General features: G+C 59.8%; 2 protein-coding genes across 13 annotated transcripts; one reads left to right on the top strand and one right to left on the bottom strand.

Annotated features, from left to right (window-relative positions):
• Positions 1-652: 652 nt before the first annotated feature.
• Positions 653-9296, bottom strand: LOC102431760 (cytochrome b ascorbate-dependent protein 3). 12 transcript variants are annotated; one of them, XM_023747964.1, is made up of 9 exons: positions 9099-9262; positions 7438-7509; positions 6551-6674; positions 6110-6205; positions 4842-5107; positions 3645-3853; positions 3008-3162; positions 2416-2572; positions 1674-1829 (listed from the first exon to the last, which is right to left on the bottom strand). In XM_023747964.1, exons 5-9 carry the CDS (start codon positions 5023-5025, stop codon positions 1806-1808), a joined length of 729 nt encoding a protein of 242 aa, XP_023603732.1. In that variant the 5' UTR covers positions 5026-5107; positions 6110-6205; positions 6551-6674; positions 7438-7509; positions 9099-9262; the 3' UTR covers positions 1674-1805. The 12 variants fall into 12 exon arrangements, with proteins under 12 accessions (XP_023603723.1, XP_023603722.1, XP_023603721.1 ...); XM_023747955.1 differs by lacking the exon at positions 2416-2572 and having other exon boundaries at positions 653-1829; positions 7438-7631; positions 9099-9284; XM_023747954.1 differs by lacking the exon at positions 2416-2572 and having other exon boundaries at positions 653-1829; positions 6110-6222; positions 9099-9284.
• Positions 9297-9407: 111 nt separating this feature from the next.
• On the top strand, positions 9408-15245 carry TMEM138 (transmembrane protein 138). Its single transcript, XM_006107237.3, has 5 exons — positions 9408-9941; positions 12023-12264; positions 13265-13436; positions 14414-14489; positions 14711-15245. Exons 2-5 carry the CDS (start codon positions 12137-12139, stop codon positions 14821-14823), a joined length of 489 nt encoding a protein of 162 aa, XP_006107299.1. The 5' UTR covers positions 9408-9941; positions 12023-12136; the 3' UTR covers positions 14824-15245.
• Positions 15246-16620: the final 1375 nt, after the last annotated feature.

Here is a 16620-nt window from a genome sequence, read left to right as displayed (position 1 = left end):
TGGGCAGGGCAGCGCACACCCGACCCGTGCTCCGTGCAGGGGCGGTCCCAGGGCCTGGTGTGCCCTCACATGGACACAGCTGGGTCCCTGTTCTGCTTCAGACCAGCTCCAGAAGCTCAGGCCTGTCATTTAGCCTCTTGGAATCTGGGAAATTGAATGGCGCCCGCCTTGTGGGGACAATAGAAAAGGATCCAACGAATCGATGTGAAGCCTCAGCACAGTCCGGGGGCCACTCACTGCGGGTTACTCCTCTCATTGGTGTCTGCACCCCACTTCCAGGTCCTGCGCCACCACCTACACTACAGCTGGTCACACTGGGGGGGCCCATCACTCACTCAGCCCAGGGCTCCTGTGCACCAGCCACCCCACGGTCCCCGACCACGAGGCGGTTATCAGCGTGCGCAGACGCACACACCCAGCAGCTGGGGAGGAGACTGGCATCAGACACCTGCCAGTGGGTCCCAGCGCTGCCACTTCCTGTGGGGTGACCTCGGGCAGGTGTGGGAGCACACACCAGGAAGTGCTCGGGGCCACAGCAGGAGCAGCGGCTCCGGGCGACAGTCCTCTTAAGGCCTCAGGGTCAGAACTGTCCTGGGCTTTTCCTCACCGCCCAGAGCTCCCTTATCCACAATCTCATTTCAGTAGAAGAGGCTTTGGTTCTTAAAAACATATTTAATGAGAATCAGGCTTTACAAACAGGTGAAATGCCTACCCATGTGGTCAGGGGGGGTCATGTGACCCAGCTGCCTGGCAGCCATCGAGGTGGCTTTGGAGCCTTCGGTCACCAGAGGTTCAGGCAGAGTCCTCCTGCTGGCATCTGGCCTCATCGCCATGGGCCGGAGAGGAAGCACACTCAGACCCAGGGCGCACAGCAGTGTGGCCCCGGGACCCAGCAGGACTCATGTGGAGGCAGGAAAAGCCGAAGCCCCAACACGGAGGAGACGAGCTAGGCCCCTCCCCCACTTCTCTAAAAAGCTCCGCTCGCACTGCCCTCTGCACGAGGCGGGCTGGGGCCTGCGGCAGCCGCTGTGGGAGCAGTGAGGCACTCGTGCTCAGCAAAAACCTGCGAAGGTGGCCGTGGTCCTCGGCTCTGCTGGGACAAAGCACCCAACGCTGGTCGTGTCGTGGGGGCCGGGGACAGGCAGGGAAGCCCTAACCTGGTAAAGGAGAGTAAGGCACCCCTGCCAGCCCTCCCCGCTGGGACAGCTGGGGACAGCAAGTTCCAGGCTCCTTGGCTGCCTGGCGGGGACAGGCCGGATCCAGGTCCCGGCTGTAGCAGCAATGAGAAGCGATGGCGCCACACGGTCACAGTGGACTTGAGACATGAACAGAACGGCGAAGAGCAGGCAGCCTCAGTTTCCCTGCAGAGCTGCTCTGTCATCCCCTCCCTCCCAGCCTCAAGTCCAGGGGCCAGCCATGGCGGGTGCCTAAATGACATGCACGTCCCAGGGAGAGCTGACTTCACATTACAGACGGCGCTGGAGTCGGGCCATCGGAGCTGCTGGGACTTGCCACCACCTCCCGAGGTGTCTAGGGAACCAGCTCGGCTGGACTTGAGCCAGGGAGCAGGGGTGCGCACGCAGCCAGGGCAGGAAGGGCCTGTGTACAGGGTGGACCTCACAAGTCGATGCCAGGAAGGAGAGCGGAAGTCAGAGCACCGAGAGACGCGTAGGCAGCACGTGGCGGAGAGAGCAGCCCACGGGGCGGGCGAGGTGGGGGCTCGGCAAACCGCCGGAGCCCCAGGTAGAGCAGAGGTGCTGAGGGCGTCCAGACGCACCCCGACCGCTCCTGCGTCCCTTCTCACTTCACTCCCTTTCACGCAACAGGGGCTGGAAGACAGCAGGCGCACAGGGTTAAAGGCCTAATGTCAAAACGGCCCCTGACCTGCAGGCATCACACCAGGTCTGGGCTGTTCACACAGACCCCAACCTTCAGTCCCCAAGTCACAGCATCTTTCAGGGAAGCCCGAGCCCCTCAGCCTGACACCCCCCTCACCCCACCCCTCAGACGCCGAGTGGCCAACAGGCAGAACCTGCTCCAAGTACTCAGCTCGACCACCTGCGAGACCAGCCTCGAGCTGGGAACACAGAAGTGACAACACCCCTCTTCACGCCCAAGGCTCCCCTGGGGAGGGTGAGGCCACACTTTCCCTCCTGAAGCCACAAGAATCTGGGGAAGGGAGTAACCCCCGTCCTCTCCCGGTGGACCGGCCCCCGGGAGCCCCGGAGCCTGGGCAGCTGCATCTGCTCCGATGGCGGGGATGGGCTGGCCTGACACCAGTGCCCCACCTTCCAGCTGCCCGGTTCCCCACCACGTTCCTGGGTTAGTCTTCCTGGTAAGGCCCACGCCTCTCCTGGTGACCATTCTCTGGACCCAGCCCTCCCCCAGCCTGGCCGGGGAGACCAGGGCCCGCACCTGTCCTTCGGTCGTGATCCCCACTTGCGGGCGTTTCCAGGATGAGGCCTGCAGGATGTAGAGCACCAGCAGCCCGAAGGCCACCACCAGCATGCCGGTGCCGTTGGCAAAGACAGCCTCGCCGGGCAGGCTGGAGTAGGGCCTGGTGGCGTTCTTCCTGTGGGTGACCAGAAACGTGGGCCCGAGAGACTTCCCCGGTCCTCGCCCAGTGCGAGACCCAGGGCCATGCACAGAGGGTAGCGAGCTCCCGGGACGGGACCCGCAGTGCTGACACGCTGCTGAGCCCCAGCCCCCACAAATACCTCAGGGCGCCTCTCCCTGAGAGGAACTCATTTGTAAGTGGCCCTGACACAGTGTCCATGTCGTAGGGCAGCCCGAGGACTATGTTAGAAGAGTTTGGTGCAGCAGGTGCTACGTCTGTGTGATGCTAGACAAATACCGACGGACCAATTTGCCAAGCTCACCCAAGAAAGGCCGCTGCCTTCCAGACCAGGACGCCCGGCCCCCCAGTCCCCCCTCGGCAGGGCTGTGACCACAGAGCCATCTGAAGACCCTGCTCTTCCCCCTCCACGCAGAGGGCCCACCCACTCACAGGCTGAAGAAGAGCTTCTCATTGATGCCGGAAATGACGGACGCCATGGCCAGAGCGAGGATGGAGGCTCCGAAGAAGACGTGGACAGGCTTGAGGAGGCTGCGCAGCCACAGGGACGCCCAGGGCAGCAGGAAGACAGCGAAGCCCAGGAGCCACTGCGACGCAGGGAGAAGGAGCTGAGCCGCCCGTGACCACAGGCGCCTCCGACTGGTCAGGGGACCTTCTCCCTTCGCTCCCATCAAACCTCCCACCAGGAATTGCCCCAGCACCACGGCGTCCTCACTGTGATCTGTTTCTCCTACACAAACAAGAACCTTTCATGACTGCGCAGCTACAACCCCCTCTCCTGCAGTCATCCCTGCCGGCCTCCACTTCCTTGCGTCCTGGCTCATAACCCCTGCCCACGGCGCTCTGGAACCGCAGGCCAGCAGGGTGATGGGCGCAGGGTGAGTGCGGGAGCCACAGTCTCCATGGCCCTTTCAAATGCCCACCTACAGGGTGTGCCTGCAAAGGCCGCCTCCACGCAATGAGCGAGGCCAGGGCCCGCACCTGTCCTTCGGTGCTGATGCAAGTGAAGCCCCAAGCAGAGCCATGGCTGATCCGGCGGTGGGAACCCTAAGGAGGGCAGAGCACCCACCTGGCAGGCGAAGAAGAACACGGTGGTGATGCCCAACCAGCTGTGCAGGGAGTAGAGGTTGGCGATGTGCTGATTGTTGTGATATCTGAAGACGGCCACCAGCCCCAGCACGGTCAGGATGAAGGCCAGCAGGTGCAGGGACGCGTGGGCGATTTTCCAGGGCAGCTTGGGTCCCACCCAGGACTGGGGCAGGCGGTACACCAGTGACGCTGCCGGAGAGAGCAGTCCAGGGCTCGGCCTCCTCCCCTCGTGCTCGCCCCACGTTAGGGGATTACCCACATGTCCCCACACAGCCTCCGAGGAGGGAAGGAGGAAATGCCAGGACATGATCAGGAAATGCTAGGACACTCATCGGCGTCTTCTATCCTTGCAGCATTTCCGCGACACCGGCCAGCCATGAAGGCAGGAGAGAAGGGACAGGGATAAAAAGGGAGGAACAGGTTTCCTGGACCTGCCCTTCTGTCACTGCGATACCCAAGGTGGTCTGGAGGCAGGTTTGCCGGTCAGACCCGGGTCCAGACCCTGGCTCCGCCTCCTAGCCGCCTGGATCCTCTTTCTAATCTCAGCGTCCTCATCTGGAGGAGGGTAACAACAGAGCCCGCCTCACGAGCTTCTTGTAAAGGCAAAATGGGGTGATGACCTGAAGCACACGGTAAGTTGCTCCCACAGTGTCCCCCACGTCCCCGTTTACAAGTGGGGGAAGGAGGCCCTCCTGGGCCCCACGCCCAGCTCTGGACGCTCGGGGCCAAGATGGGTCCGGCAGGAGTAAGCAGACCCCTTATGCAGGGCCCTCTAGGCCAACAGAGGCGTCCACCTCCTGCTCCCAGAGCCGGACGGCCAACTGCAGCTCCCAGGCCCAGCCCCGCCCGCCCATCTCTGTGAAGGAAGCTTCCTTGAACAGCCATGCACGTGTTTCCGTCCTCCAGGGCCACTCTCAGAGCACAGAACAGAGCTGAGTCGCTGCAACACCCATCATGTGGCCTGCAAAGCCTGATCCTACTCCCTGGCCCTTTTCTAGAAAATACCTGGGAAGCTGCCCTTTCCACATGCCCCATTCTCACTGCTTCTTCCTCCGACTGACACCTGGGCCCAAAGGCAGACCAACCGCCCGACATCCACAGCCCTGAGCCCAACAGTGACAGAGGCCAGGCCCGGAGAGGGACTGCTCGGCCCGTCTCCCACGCTGACCTCACTCACCAGCGCTGTAGACCACCACCATGCCAGCCACCATGAGCACCGGGTGACAGTTGAACGTGAGGATGCTGCCATCCCAGGCAAAGCCACCGTGCCAGCTCCACATCCAATAGACGGTGAAGAGGACACACATGAAGCCCAGGGAGGACAGCGCCAGGACCGACAGGTAAAAGCGTCCCTCGGCCATTCCGGTCAGGCTCCTGGAAGCAGCAGCAGCCACGTGTCCCTCCGCTCAGTGCGCCCACACCCGCGAAGACCGCGCTCTCGGTCTGAAGGGTGGACACTTTTGTTTCAGTTCCCCTGGGCACCACCCCGTGAGGCCGGACCCCTGGTTAGGGACCGTGACTGAGGCCCCACCCCCTACCTGGCAGCACACAGGGCACCCAGCAGGCCTGGGGCTGGCCCAGAGTGGCGTCTCCTCTGCTGTGGCTGGTGCCAGGGCTCTGGGCCCACAGGGCCCGGAGATAAAGAGCGACCTCCTCACGGCAAGAAGGGGCAGGAATCAAACTCCGGCTGGATCACACCGAGGCCCGGCCCGCACTTCCGACAGGAGCCGGCACGCTCCCTCGGGCCGCCGGGAGGACGGGCCCTGGGCCCCGCTCTACAGAACAGCTCTTCCCCGATGGTGAGGTCTGTGGGCCGGGCCTTCCCTCCCCTCCCGATCCCCACTCCACACCTTGAATTGGGCTCGGCCTCGGCTAATCCCCAGGCCTGAGCCTTCCGCTTTCTCTTCCTCTGGGGAAAGTCCAGAGGAGAAAAGAGGAAGCGAGAACTCACGCTCTAGAAAGCAGGAGTTTACAGTGCGTCCTCACCTGACACGGTCGGTGGGTTCTTGCCGCTGTGGCGAACTGACAGACGATGAAGCCAGTTTCACCCCAGCCTCCTTGTTCTAAACAAGAGTGAAGTCCCCACCGCGTCTCATCCATGTTAAATGAAACCACATTATTCGAGGACCTGCTGTATTTCCACCCGAACTGATAACTCAGAAAGCAACTCTGGTGCCAGGCCTGGAGGGCGCGAGGCCCCCAGCTGCCCTCACAAGTCAGGCAGGTGGGCGTGGGGCGTAGCGGGCAGTGCCACTGCCTTCAGCTAATGGGCAGGGGGCGCGGGCCCCTTCTCCACCCCACGGGCTCACCAAAAGGTGGCGCTGTGGCTTCCTGCAGGTGAGGCCCCTGGATCTGAACCAGCTCACAGAGGGAAGAGGGGCCCTAAAGGGTGGACCGCCTCACAAGCGGCGGCGAGGAGGGAGCCCTTTCCTCCTTACTCCTTACCTTAGACCCGGGCAGGCTGCAGAGGGGCGAGGCGGGGCGAGGCGAGGCGGGGCACTTGAGCGGGCACGCAGCACTCGCAGGACTCAGTCTTCTCAGCTGGAAGAGGGGCACAGCTGTGAGGACATAACTCGGTGAGGCAGCTGCGAGCAGACCCACACTGGACCCTTACGCACACGATGCCGTGGACTCCGCTTAGCAAGCCTGTGAGGAGGTACCTCCCCGTGTTACAGATGAGGAAGCGGAGGCTCAGGAGGAGTAAGTAGCCGGCACTAAGACCCAGTCACTGAGCAGGAAGTTTCAAACCCTGACCGGTTTGCCTTCAGGGCCCATGTTTTTGCCTTGACCACAGGTTGTCAGGAGGGAGTGAGAAAATGTATGTAAGGACACAGTGAAAGTCAAGTATTGCACTTTTCTTAGTGTCGTCGCTAAGAAAAAACCTACCAGCAAAAACCTGAAGCTCGGCCCTAGCTCGTTTGGCTCAGTGGATAGAGCATCGGCCTGCAGACTGAAGGGTCCCGGGTTCGATTCCGGTCAAGGGCACATGCCCCGGTTGTGGGCTCGATCCCTAGTAGGAGGTGTGCAGGAAGCAGACGATCAATGATTCTCCCTCACCATTGATGTCTCTTTCTCTCTCCCCCTTCCTCTCTGAAATCAATAAAAGTATGTAAACAACAAAAACAAAAACCTCAGGCTCATGGCCCTCGTGCCTGCCCAGGCCTCTCAGTGGCCCTGACTCTGTGCCAGGCCAGCTCTCTCCAGCCAGGTGTCCACCTAACCGGAAACAGACACTGAGCTCTCAGGCAGCGATCCAAGCTGCAATCACCTCGGATAAAGGTCACCTGAGGTCTGCGGAAAGAAGCCAGCTTCCACGAGGCGGGAAGGGCACAATCAAGCCATCAGCTTCCTCCCTCCTCAACCCGGAGCTCAGAGCTGTCCCTTAGCTCCCTCGAGAGCAGAGGGAGCCTCAGGTCACCAGATGCTCAGTCACCCCCACCCCACCCCGCCCCCCGGGGAGGGTTAAGTCAGCAAGAAGGAGCTCTTGGTCAGTGGGCCCCACCCTTCAAACATCTACTTTCAGCATTTTCCTTTGTTAAAGGAGAAAAGAATATAACCCAAAAGGGACTGGACCCACGCCCTGGCAGAGGTCCTGTTACTGCGCTGGGGCAGGCGTGGAACCGGGCACAGGGCACAGTACACAGACGAGCCCTCCCTCTGCCTGAGATACAGCCACGCAGAGGACAGGGAAGGACACGGGGACGCGGCAGTCAGACGCTGAGAACACCCCCTCATGCACCCGGAGGGCAGGTGGTGCTGGTCCAGGTGCTCACCGCGGCGTGGCCTCCGGTTCCGCCCTCGCTTCTCGGGGACCCGTTCTCAGAGACGTCCGTCCGAGAACTCCTCTGTGAAGGGAGGATGGTAGATAGTTCAGTCTCGGCCGGCCGTCCCGGCTGTCACACCCGAGCACCACCTCTGCTGATGCAGTGCGAGCAGTCACAGGCGACGCCTTCACAAAGGACCGTGGCTGTGTTCCAAAGCGTTACTGACGGACACGGAGACTAATTTCTTATCATCTCCACATTTTACCCTTTTCACTTCTCTTCAGCCACTTAAGAATGCGCAGGCCCTTCAGGGGAGCCCGCTGTGGCCCGTGGTGAGGCCTGCCGACCCGACTTAAGGGGTCTGCCCTCCAACCTAAACCTCTCCTGGGGCCTCGGCAGGAGGGTTCTCCGTCTCCCAGGCTGCACACAGCTCGGCCCGGCAGGATCGGTACGGACACAGCAGGCCCTGGAGGGGCCACTTCTCCTGTGCCAACATGTTCCCGCCTGGTTCCATATCGGCCTGTCAGTAATTAGGACACCCCCAGACCTGGGGCGCAGCAGGGAGACCTGGTGGGTTTGGCTCCAGGACACCACAGCAAGGCGAGTGTTGCAATAAAGCCGGCGGAACCTTTTTGCTGGTGGAGGGTCTTGCCTTTGTAAGAAATGCAACAGCCGTGAAGCCCCACAAAGCAAGGGCAGCCGAGGGAGAGACGCCTGCGTGGCCAGGCAGCTCTTCGACTAGGAAAAGGCTCCATGTCAAACGCGTACAGTGTTACCTTTACAACTTCCAACGCAAATGGATGAGAGAGAGGACAGTCGTGTTGTTGCTCTCCCTTCCCAGGTGGAGGGGGGCTCTAGGAATCCGGAAGCTCAAGTCCTGAATGCTCGAGCACGCGCACCCCTCCTTTCTCCCAGGTAGGTTCGCTCTCTACACCCTAAGGGTCCCCACAAGCCCTGCAAGCAGGAGAGCAGCGGGCGGCGGCAGCTCGTCCCGGGCTCACCCTGAACCCGTCTCCAAGGCCCCTCTCCTCCGCGCTTCCGGAGCCAAAGCAGCCCGCCCCGGCCTCGGCTCTCTCCTGCGGCTGCGTCTACCCTCAGCCCTGTTCCACGGACCCCAGCTTTAATGAACGTCCTCTCAAAAAATAAAAATAATAAAAAACGCTGGCTCCAGAGAAGAAATGGGACTCGGCCCAGGAGAGCAGCTGGGCTGGCGCAGGAACCCTGGTCGCTCCCCGCACTGGAGGGCTCCTCACCTCCGAGGGCGGCCAGGGCTCGGGAGCGGGGGACCCCAAGTTCCAGCCCCGAGGCGGACCAGCAAAGCCCCCCTTAGCACAGTGACTGCGGACCCGCCATCGGACGGTGCGGGGGGCTGGCTCCGGGGTCCGAGGGCCATCCCGGGGCCGCGGGGGCCACCCGACTCCCCTCCGGGACGGAGGCGGCCCCGGCCAAGCGCGGGCGAAAACCAAGGCGCCGGGCTCCACTGCCGACGCGCCTTCCGGAGAGATTCGGTGTCGGCACAGCCACCGCCGGTGGGAGGAAGGCCCGGAGACGGTGTCCCCTCCCTAAAGGAGGAAACTGAGGCCGGGCGAGGCCCGCGACAGTGCGAAGCGGGGCAGCAGCAAAGGCAGCGCTCGAACCCGGGCCCCGGAACTCCCAGCCCGGGCTCTCACCCCCGAACCACGGTGGGACGCAGCGGAGTCTGGGGTCTCCGAGACCCGCCTCTGCCACCGGCGGCCGTTCTCGAGGGTCCCAGGTGAACTGAGACAGAACAGCCACGAGAAACACACGCACGGGGCACCACGGCCCGGAATAGCCTGGCGAAGCCGCGTTGACCATTTAAAGGCTCAGGGAACTTCCGGTCGCGCGCGGGGCCGCCTGGGAAATGAAGTCCGGAGTCGCCCTCTCCTCGAGCGCCAAGCAGCTGATTCCCCCGCCACTTCCGCCGCGGGCGCCCCACCCCCACCCCCAAGCCGGGGGACCCCGGGGCCGGCAACGCCATCGCGGGCCCGCCCTGCCCCTCACTCCCCGAAATGTTCGGGCCCAGCGAAACCCCCGCCAGGGGCTGGCGCTCAGCAAGGCCACGCGGAGGGTCGGGCCCAGGAAAGCTGGGCCCCAACATGGCCACCCGGCCGTCCACAGAGCGGGCCGAGGAAACCTCCGCCTCCACTTCCGGAATTTGAACCGGTTTCCGGAAGCCAGGACGGTGTCTCCATGACAACCGACGTTGGGGCTTGAGGTGCGCTGCTTGAGGACTAGCAGAGAAAGTGTCCGGAAGTCCGCGCCTTGTTGTTGTTTGGGTTTTGGCTTCTTGCCGAGGCAGCCCCGTTGTTAAAGCGGATTCGGGGAGGCGAGGGGGCGTGCCCTGGGGCAAAGGGCGCGCGGCGGGCGGCGGCATCCCGGCTCCACTCCCCTGCCCGCTGGCCGGTGACCCGAACTCTGACCTGCAGGATGGGGATCATGCTTTCCCGCCTTGCAGAGTTGCTGCAGGGTTAGAGGAAGCTGCCTCGGTGCTGGTAAGTACGCGATAACTACCAGTATCTGATGAAGGAGGAAGCTGGGCGCAGAGAAACCACGTTCCTACCCCCAGCAGGCGGGCCTTCAGCAGGCGGGCCTTCATGGGCGAGGCTCCTGACCCCTCAGCCTCTGTGAGATGGGGGCACACGCACGCTAACCGCTGCTGCGCAGGCCGGTGTGGGATGAAACAAAGTAATAAGTCTGAAAAGAGTTGTACATTGTAAAGCATTTTACAGATGTTAATTCAATCTCAATCTAACACCTCAAAACATTTTTTAAAAATATATTTTTATTGATTTCAGGGAGGGAGAGAGAGAAACATCAATGATGACAGAATAACCCATCAGCTGCCTCCTGCACGCCCCACACTGGAGATCCAGCCCGCAACCCGGGCCTGTGCCCTGACCAGGAATCAAGCCATGACCTCCTGGTTCATAGGTCGAAGCTCAACCACTGAGCCACTGCGGCCGGGCCACCTCAAAGCATTTTGAAATTTGTTCATACATTTAATCCAGATGGAGTGGTCACAGGACACCCCCAGAGCAACTTCTGGGTCTTGTCATATCCTCCTATACAATAAAAGGCTATTATGCAAATCAACCGAACAGCAGAACAGCCGGTTGCTATGACATGCACTGACCACCAGGGGGCAGACACTCAACACAGGAGCTGCCCCCTGGTCGTCAGTGTGCTCCCACAGGGGGAGCGGTGAGCGCAGTGCGGACATCCCCTGAGGGCTCCCGGACTACGAGAGGGCACAGGCTGGGCTGAGGGACCCCCGAATTTCGTGCACTGGGCCTCTAGTATGGAAATAAAGGCCCAGCTTCCATTCCCTGGTGCCCACTGTGTTGCTCTCATAACCTTACACGCAGTTCTGCGGGAGAGCACTGTTTCCTCTCAGCTTTTTCTGCCTGCACCACTTCCCACTTCTCCTGTGCCAACATGTTCCTGCCTGGTTCCATATCGGCCTGTCAGTAATGTAAGAGACCACTTTGTGCAGTAGGTAAGAGCACCCAGACCAGACTGCCTGGATCCGAATCCCAGCTCTGCCGCTTACTAGCAGTGTGACCTTGGACAGATTAGTTCATGTCTCTGGACCTCAGTTGTCCCATCTGTAAAATGGGGAGTATCTTCTACTTTGTGAGATTTAAACAATAGGAGTCTTAGACTGGTCCCAGCACACATGTAAAGGACTGCAGCCGCAGTAAGTATCAGTATTAGAATCGGTATTATTACACGACCAGACACTCGTGTGCTCCTGGAGCCCTTTGGCCTCAAAGTGGTTGAAAGAGCTCTGAGTGTCCAAGTTCCCAGCATGGAGTGCGGGGGAAGGTTAGGGTGAGGTGCCCGGAGGGAGTGCCTCCTCGGGGTTTGTTGTTGGTGGTGGTTTTGTTCACTGCTGTATCCAAGCACCTACTATGGTGCCTGGCCCATAATAAAGGGTGTCCCAAAATTCACGCAAGAAGTAATGTTGATAGAAAACACAGGTTTATAATTAAAAATTGTAAATTTCTTATTGCTTCATAAAGTATACAGTATAGGGTTATGTATGGAATAGCATATCGGGTAAATGGCCTCCATGGCTTTGCTGGCACATACGCACTCTTTTGTTGAAATTTTCCCTGACCGTTTTGCATAAATGTGGCTGAATTTCGATGAGGCTCATTTTCATCTTGATGGCTTGGTTAATCGACAAAATTGTCGCATTTGGGGTTCAGAAAATCCACGAGTGATTGTTGAGATACAGATACATCCACAACGTGTCACTGTTTGGTGAATTTTGGGCTGGAGGCATCATCGGACCATTCTTCTTCGAAAATGCGGCTGCTCAGGCAATAACAAAAGAGTGCGTATGTGCCAGCAAAGCCGTGGAGGCCATTTACCCAATATGCTATTCCATACATAACCCTATACTGTATACTTTATGAATCCATAAAAAATTTACAATTTTTAATTATAAACCTGTGTTTTCTATCAAAATTACTTCTTGCGTGAATTTTGGGACACCCTTTATATATATTCATGTAGTCATTGTATTCATGAACTTTTAACCACTTTTTTTTTTTTTTTGCCCCAACAGGCTCTTGTCTTAGAGTAAAAGAAACAGCTCTGATTCTTCTCCCTGGGCGCTGGGCAAGTCGGGTGCTGTCTGGGGGACGTGGAATGTGCCCTCGGCGGCCGAGAGCAGAGGAAGATGCTGCAGGCCAGCGGCTACAGCCTGGTGCTCTCTCTGCAGCTCCTGCTGCTGACCTATGACCTCTTTGTCAATTCCTTCTCGGAGCTGCTCCGCGCGGCGCCCGTCATCCAGCTGGTGCTGTTCATGTGAGTTCAGTGGGTGGGACTGACCGCCCACCACAAGCAGCGTGAGGCCTGGACAGTCAGGCCTTAAGTTACTAATAGGGAATCTGAGGAAGGAAGTACGAGGACCATGGAGACGCCACAGGTCCTGCTTCTCTCCTTCTGACAAGGGCCTGGGAGACGGGAGCAGTTCACATAGACACGGGGTCCGACTGCTAACCCTGTCACTTTCTGCACCTGTGAGCAGAAATACTGTCTCCTGTGGCCATGAGGAGGATTGCAAGATGGCAAGCTAAAGGGCAGTTGTATTCATAAAATATGTGACTCACACGATGGAAGCTGTTGGCATTTCCCTTCACAGTAACATATGGAGACTCCATGAGGCAGTTCCGGGGGAAAGTGCAGTCTTAGGCGTGACCGTCCTCCATGAGGCAGTGCCCCGGCCTGCCAGACGGCGCTCTCGTCACAGCGGCGACCCCGACCTCCTGCCCTCGTGGAGTTCCCTTCTGGTGGACAGGGAATATACACATATTTTAAAAGGGTCATTTCAACTAGTGATGTGTCATGCAATGGACATGCAGTAGCTGGGGAGGGGCGGGGAGGGAAGGGCCACTTTAGCTAATGGCGCTAAAGGAAGTCTTTGTGAAGAGGGACACCTGAGCTGAGACTTGAGCGGCCCTGAGGCACAGCCGTGCAAAGATCAGCAGGCGCTTTGCAGTCTGGATGGGAGCGTCTGCTAGGACGTGCGCCCGGCTGTGTGCCCGGCATGGCGGCTCTGGACAGAGGGAGGGACGAGCTGCCCACAGCGCCCAGGGGCTCCTGGAGGGAAGCGTGTCAGCAGGACGCCTTGTCTGTGGCTGTAACTAGCTGCTCGGCCAGTGGGAGCCTTAGTTTCATTCATCTCATTTGGGGCCCAGAGCGCATGCTCCCTCGGGGGGCTTCGGAGGACGGGGTCACAGGAGGACAGAGTCCGGGTGCCCCTCACGGCCGCCCCATGGCTGTGCTTTGTTGCATTTGCCTGCAGCATCCAGGACATCGCGATCCTCTTCAACATCATCATCATCTTCCTCATGTTCTTCAACACGTTCGTCTTCCAGGCCGGCCTGGTCAGCCTCCTGTTCCATAAGTTCAAGGGGACCATCGTCCTGACGGCCGTGTACTTCGCCCTCAGCATCGCCCTCCACGTCTGGGTCATGGTAAGTGGGGAGCTGCGAACCTCTGAATCCTTAAAGGGCCAGGAATAGCTTTCCTCGGGGGCCGGCATCATTCTTGCACATCACCCAGACCCTGGATCGGAAAGGTGAAGGGAGTGTGGCCGGGACTAAGGGATGTGAGTCTCCGAGGCACTTTTGCCCGACCTTCCGTGTTGGAGACCAGCTTCTGGAACATTCAGTTCACCTTCGCCCCAAACAGGTCTCCTGGGGCCCAAACGGGAAGTTGAATCTCTCTCATCTGTTTGGATGGGTATTGACCCAGGGACTTTATAGGCCCCGGTGTCTTATGGGAAAGAGCCACGCCAGAGTGCTGCTTGCCGGTCTGTGCCTCTGGCCCCCGCGCCGCTGTCGCCCCAGGAGAGCCGACGCCAGGTGCCTCCTCGGCGCTCGATGGGCGCAGAGCAGACGCAGTGTTCGTGGTTCCAGGTTCCTTCCGCTTCACGGGCTTCCTCCCTCGGGTGTCCCAGGGTTTCCCAAGTCGCGTTCTGAGGGGCGCATTACAGCTTCCGGGGGTCTGGTCATCTCGGTACTGAAGCCACCTTCTCGGAGGGAGGGAGCCGGCTGTGCCCGGGTCGCAGGTGCTTCCTAGAGAAGATGGTCCCTGCTCTGGGTCCTGGCCGTGTCCTGGGAAGCCCGTGATTACGCCCGCGGTGCCCGAGCCCTCGTCTGACAGCTCTGAGCCCGAGCTTTTCAAGGACGGCAGTGCCCCCGAGGCTGCGCTAGTATGGCCTTCCTCCTGGGCCGGGCTGTGGGGTGAAGGTATAACCAGTGTAGTTCACACCTCCTCCCTTCACAGCAAAAAAGGGCGCTTGAGGCACCTCTGAGGACCACCACTGGGGGCTGTGGAAAGAGGGTGAGATCAGCCTGACTTTAAACCAGCGGCCACTGTGCGGCTCACCAGTTGGAGGCGTTAGGCCGCACCGGGCCATTGACCTTTCCTGCCTCCCTGTCTCCTGCAGAACTTACGCTGGAAAGACTCCAACCGCTTTGTCTGGACAGAGGGGCTTCAAACGCTGTTTGTGTCCCAGAGGCTAGGTAAGGGCGGGCAGCCTCAGGCCCCCGTGGTAAGGGCCTGGGTCCTGGCCTGTCAGCCCCCCACAGCCGGCGGGGGGGCGGGGGACAGCCACACCAACAACAGGGCTGCTGCCCGCGGCTGCAGGGAGTCCCTGGGCGTCAGGAGGCGGCTCCAGCCTCCTGGGGCTCCGTTCTCGCTGAAGCAAGTCCTCAGGGGCCCGGCCTCCTCTTCTCGCCCCCAGCGGCGGTGTTGTACTGTTACTTCTACAAACGCACGGCCGTGAGACTGGGCGACCCTCGCTTCTACCAGGACTCCGTGTGGCTGCGCAAGGAGTTCACGCAAGTCCGAAGGTGACGCGTCACACTGATGGGTGCCTCCTGCCTGGCAGGGGCCACATGTGGATCTGCGAGGGGGACGATGGCCCCGGGCCCAGGACGCAGCCGACAGGCTCAGGCCAGTTGTGTCCAGCAGCTGAGAAGCAAGATCCTCCTTCTTGCAAACTCAGGTTCCGGTGCAGACTCCAGGCCATGCATAGCCCCCGGCCCCTCTCGGCTCTGCCCGCTCCTCCCCGCTCTGCTCACAGGGCCCTCGGCTTTATCCGTGGGAACTCCCCGCATCTGCGCTCTGCTCCACATCCTAAGGACCAGGCGACACAAAGAGGGGTGTTTCTGTGCTGCTGACTGACCACGCCTGGGACGTTGAGATTCTATGCCCAAGGCCCTTTCTGTTTCTTACGTTTTATAAATAGGGAATAAATGGAAGTGGTGGTGTCCGTCGGTCTAGATCGCTCCCCTTCCTGGTAGGCAGGCCCAGTCCCAGCCTCGGGCCACAGAGCATACACACATGATACAGTTTATCGAGTCCCGTTGTGCACACACGATATTCTTGGAGGAATTCAAAATGTAACCTGATGCCCCACCCCGCCCCTGGAGTCCAGACTTCTGTGCTTCCTTCAGACTCCGCCCCCCGTCAGCAGCGTAGACATGTTCCTTAGCCCGTGTTGGCAAAGACATTTTTTAAATCCGTGTGCCCAGGGTCTCAGCTGTCTGTTGCCAGAACGTGTGTGAGGAGCCGCCACCGGATTCAGCGCAGACAACCACAAACGGTCACGCGGCTCTTGAGTTGGGTTCAGGCGGCCTGGCCGAGTCCGGGCGATTTCTGCTGGGCTCGCTCATGAGTCTGGTCAGCTGTGGGTCAGCCAGGCAGCGTGATGGCCCCGGGCCCCGTGGCTCTTGGCTAACCCAGGCCGCCTCCGCGGGGATGACGGGGCTGTTCACTCGGGTCCACATGACCCGTCCATGACTAGCTGAGTCTGTTCACGTGACAGTGGCCGAGGAGCAGGAGAACAAGCCCCCGTGAGCAAGGCCATGTCAGGCCTCTACTTGTGTTGTGTCTCTTTGACTCGCGTTGGTCAAAGCAGGTCATGTGACTGTGCCAGGGCCAGAGGGAAAGCGGCACTCAAGTCTCCTGGCAAAAGGCTTGGCTGCAGGCAGGGCCGTTCATCGTCGGTCCACCCCCCAGGAAGTGCTCCGTGAAACTTGTTATTCGTAGGCACTAGCACAGGGTCCTTTTGTGAAGGACCAGGGAGTAAATATTTTCAGTTTGAGGGCCATGGGGTCTGCTGCAGCGACTCGACATTATGCAGGGAAGCAGCCACAGCTGACACAGGAAGGAATGCACACAGCTGTGCTCGGCGACACTATTTTAGGACGTGAAATTTGAATTTCATATTTGCATGTGTCATAAAATTTTTTTCAACGATGTAAAAAGGTCGTTCTATTCTTAGCTTGAGGATGCAAAGCCAGCTGATCCCAGCTCGGGTACTCAGGCTGGATTTGCCCGGCCGTCGTGTGCTGACCCCCGTGTGGAAGCCTAGAATAACGCTGTGAGGAGAGACCGTCGGCAATAATAACCTGCTGTGCTGTCAACACTAACATCTAAAAAGAAAAGGTGCAGCCGGCCGGTGTGGCTCAGTGGTTGAGTGTTGTCCCCTGCACCAGAGGTCACCTGCTGGACTCCGGTCAGGGCACTCGTCCATCCCAGAAGGGGGCGTGCAGGAGGCAGCCGACCCATATTTCTCTCCCTCTCCTTTCTCTCTCAAGCAAAACATTTTTTTAAAAGGTACATGCCCAAACACATCATCTAAGATCC

Source organism: Myotis lucifugus, unplaced genomic scaffold (genome assembly GCF_000147115.1).
Source record: "Myotis lucifugus unplaced genomic scaffold, Myoluc2.0 scaffold_1074, whole genome shotgun sequence".
NCBI classification, from domain to species: Eukaryota; Metazoa; Chordata; class Mammalia; order Chiroptera; family Vespertilionidae; genus Myotis; species Myotis lucifugus.
This window is presented reverse-complemented; position numbering and strand designations above follow the sequence as displayed.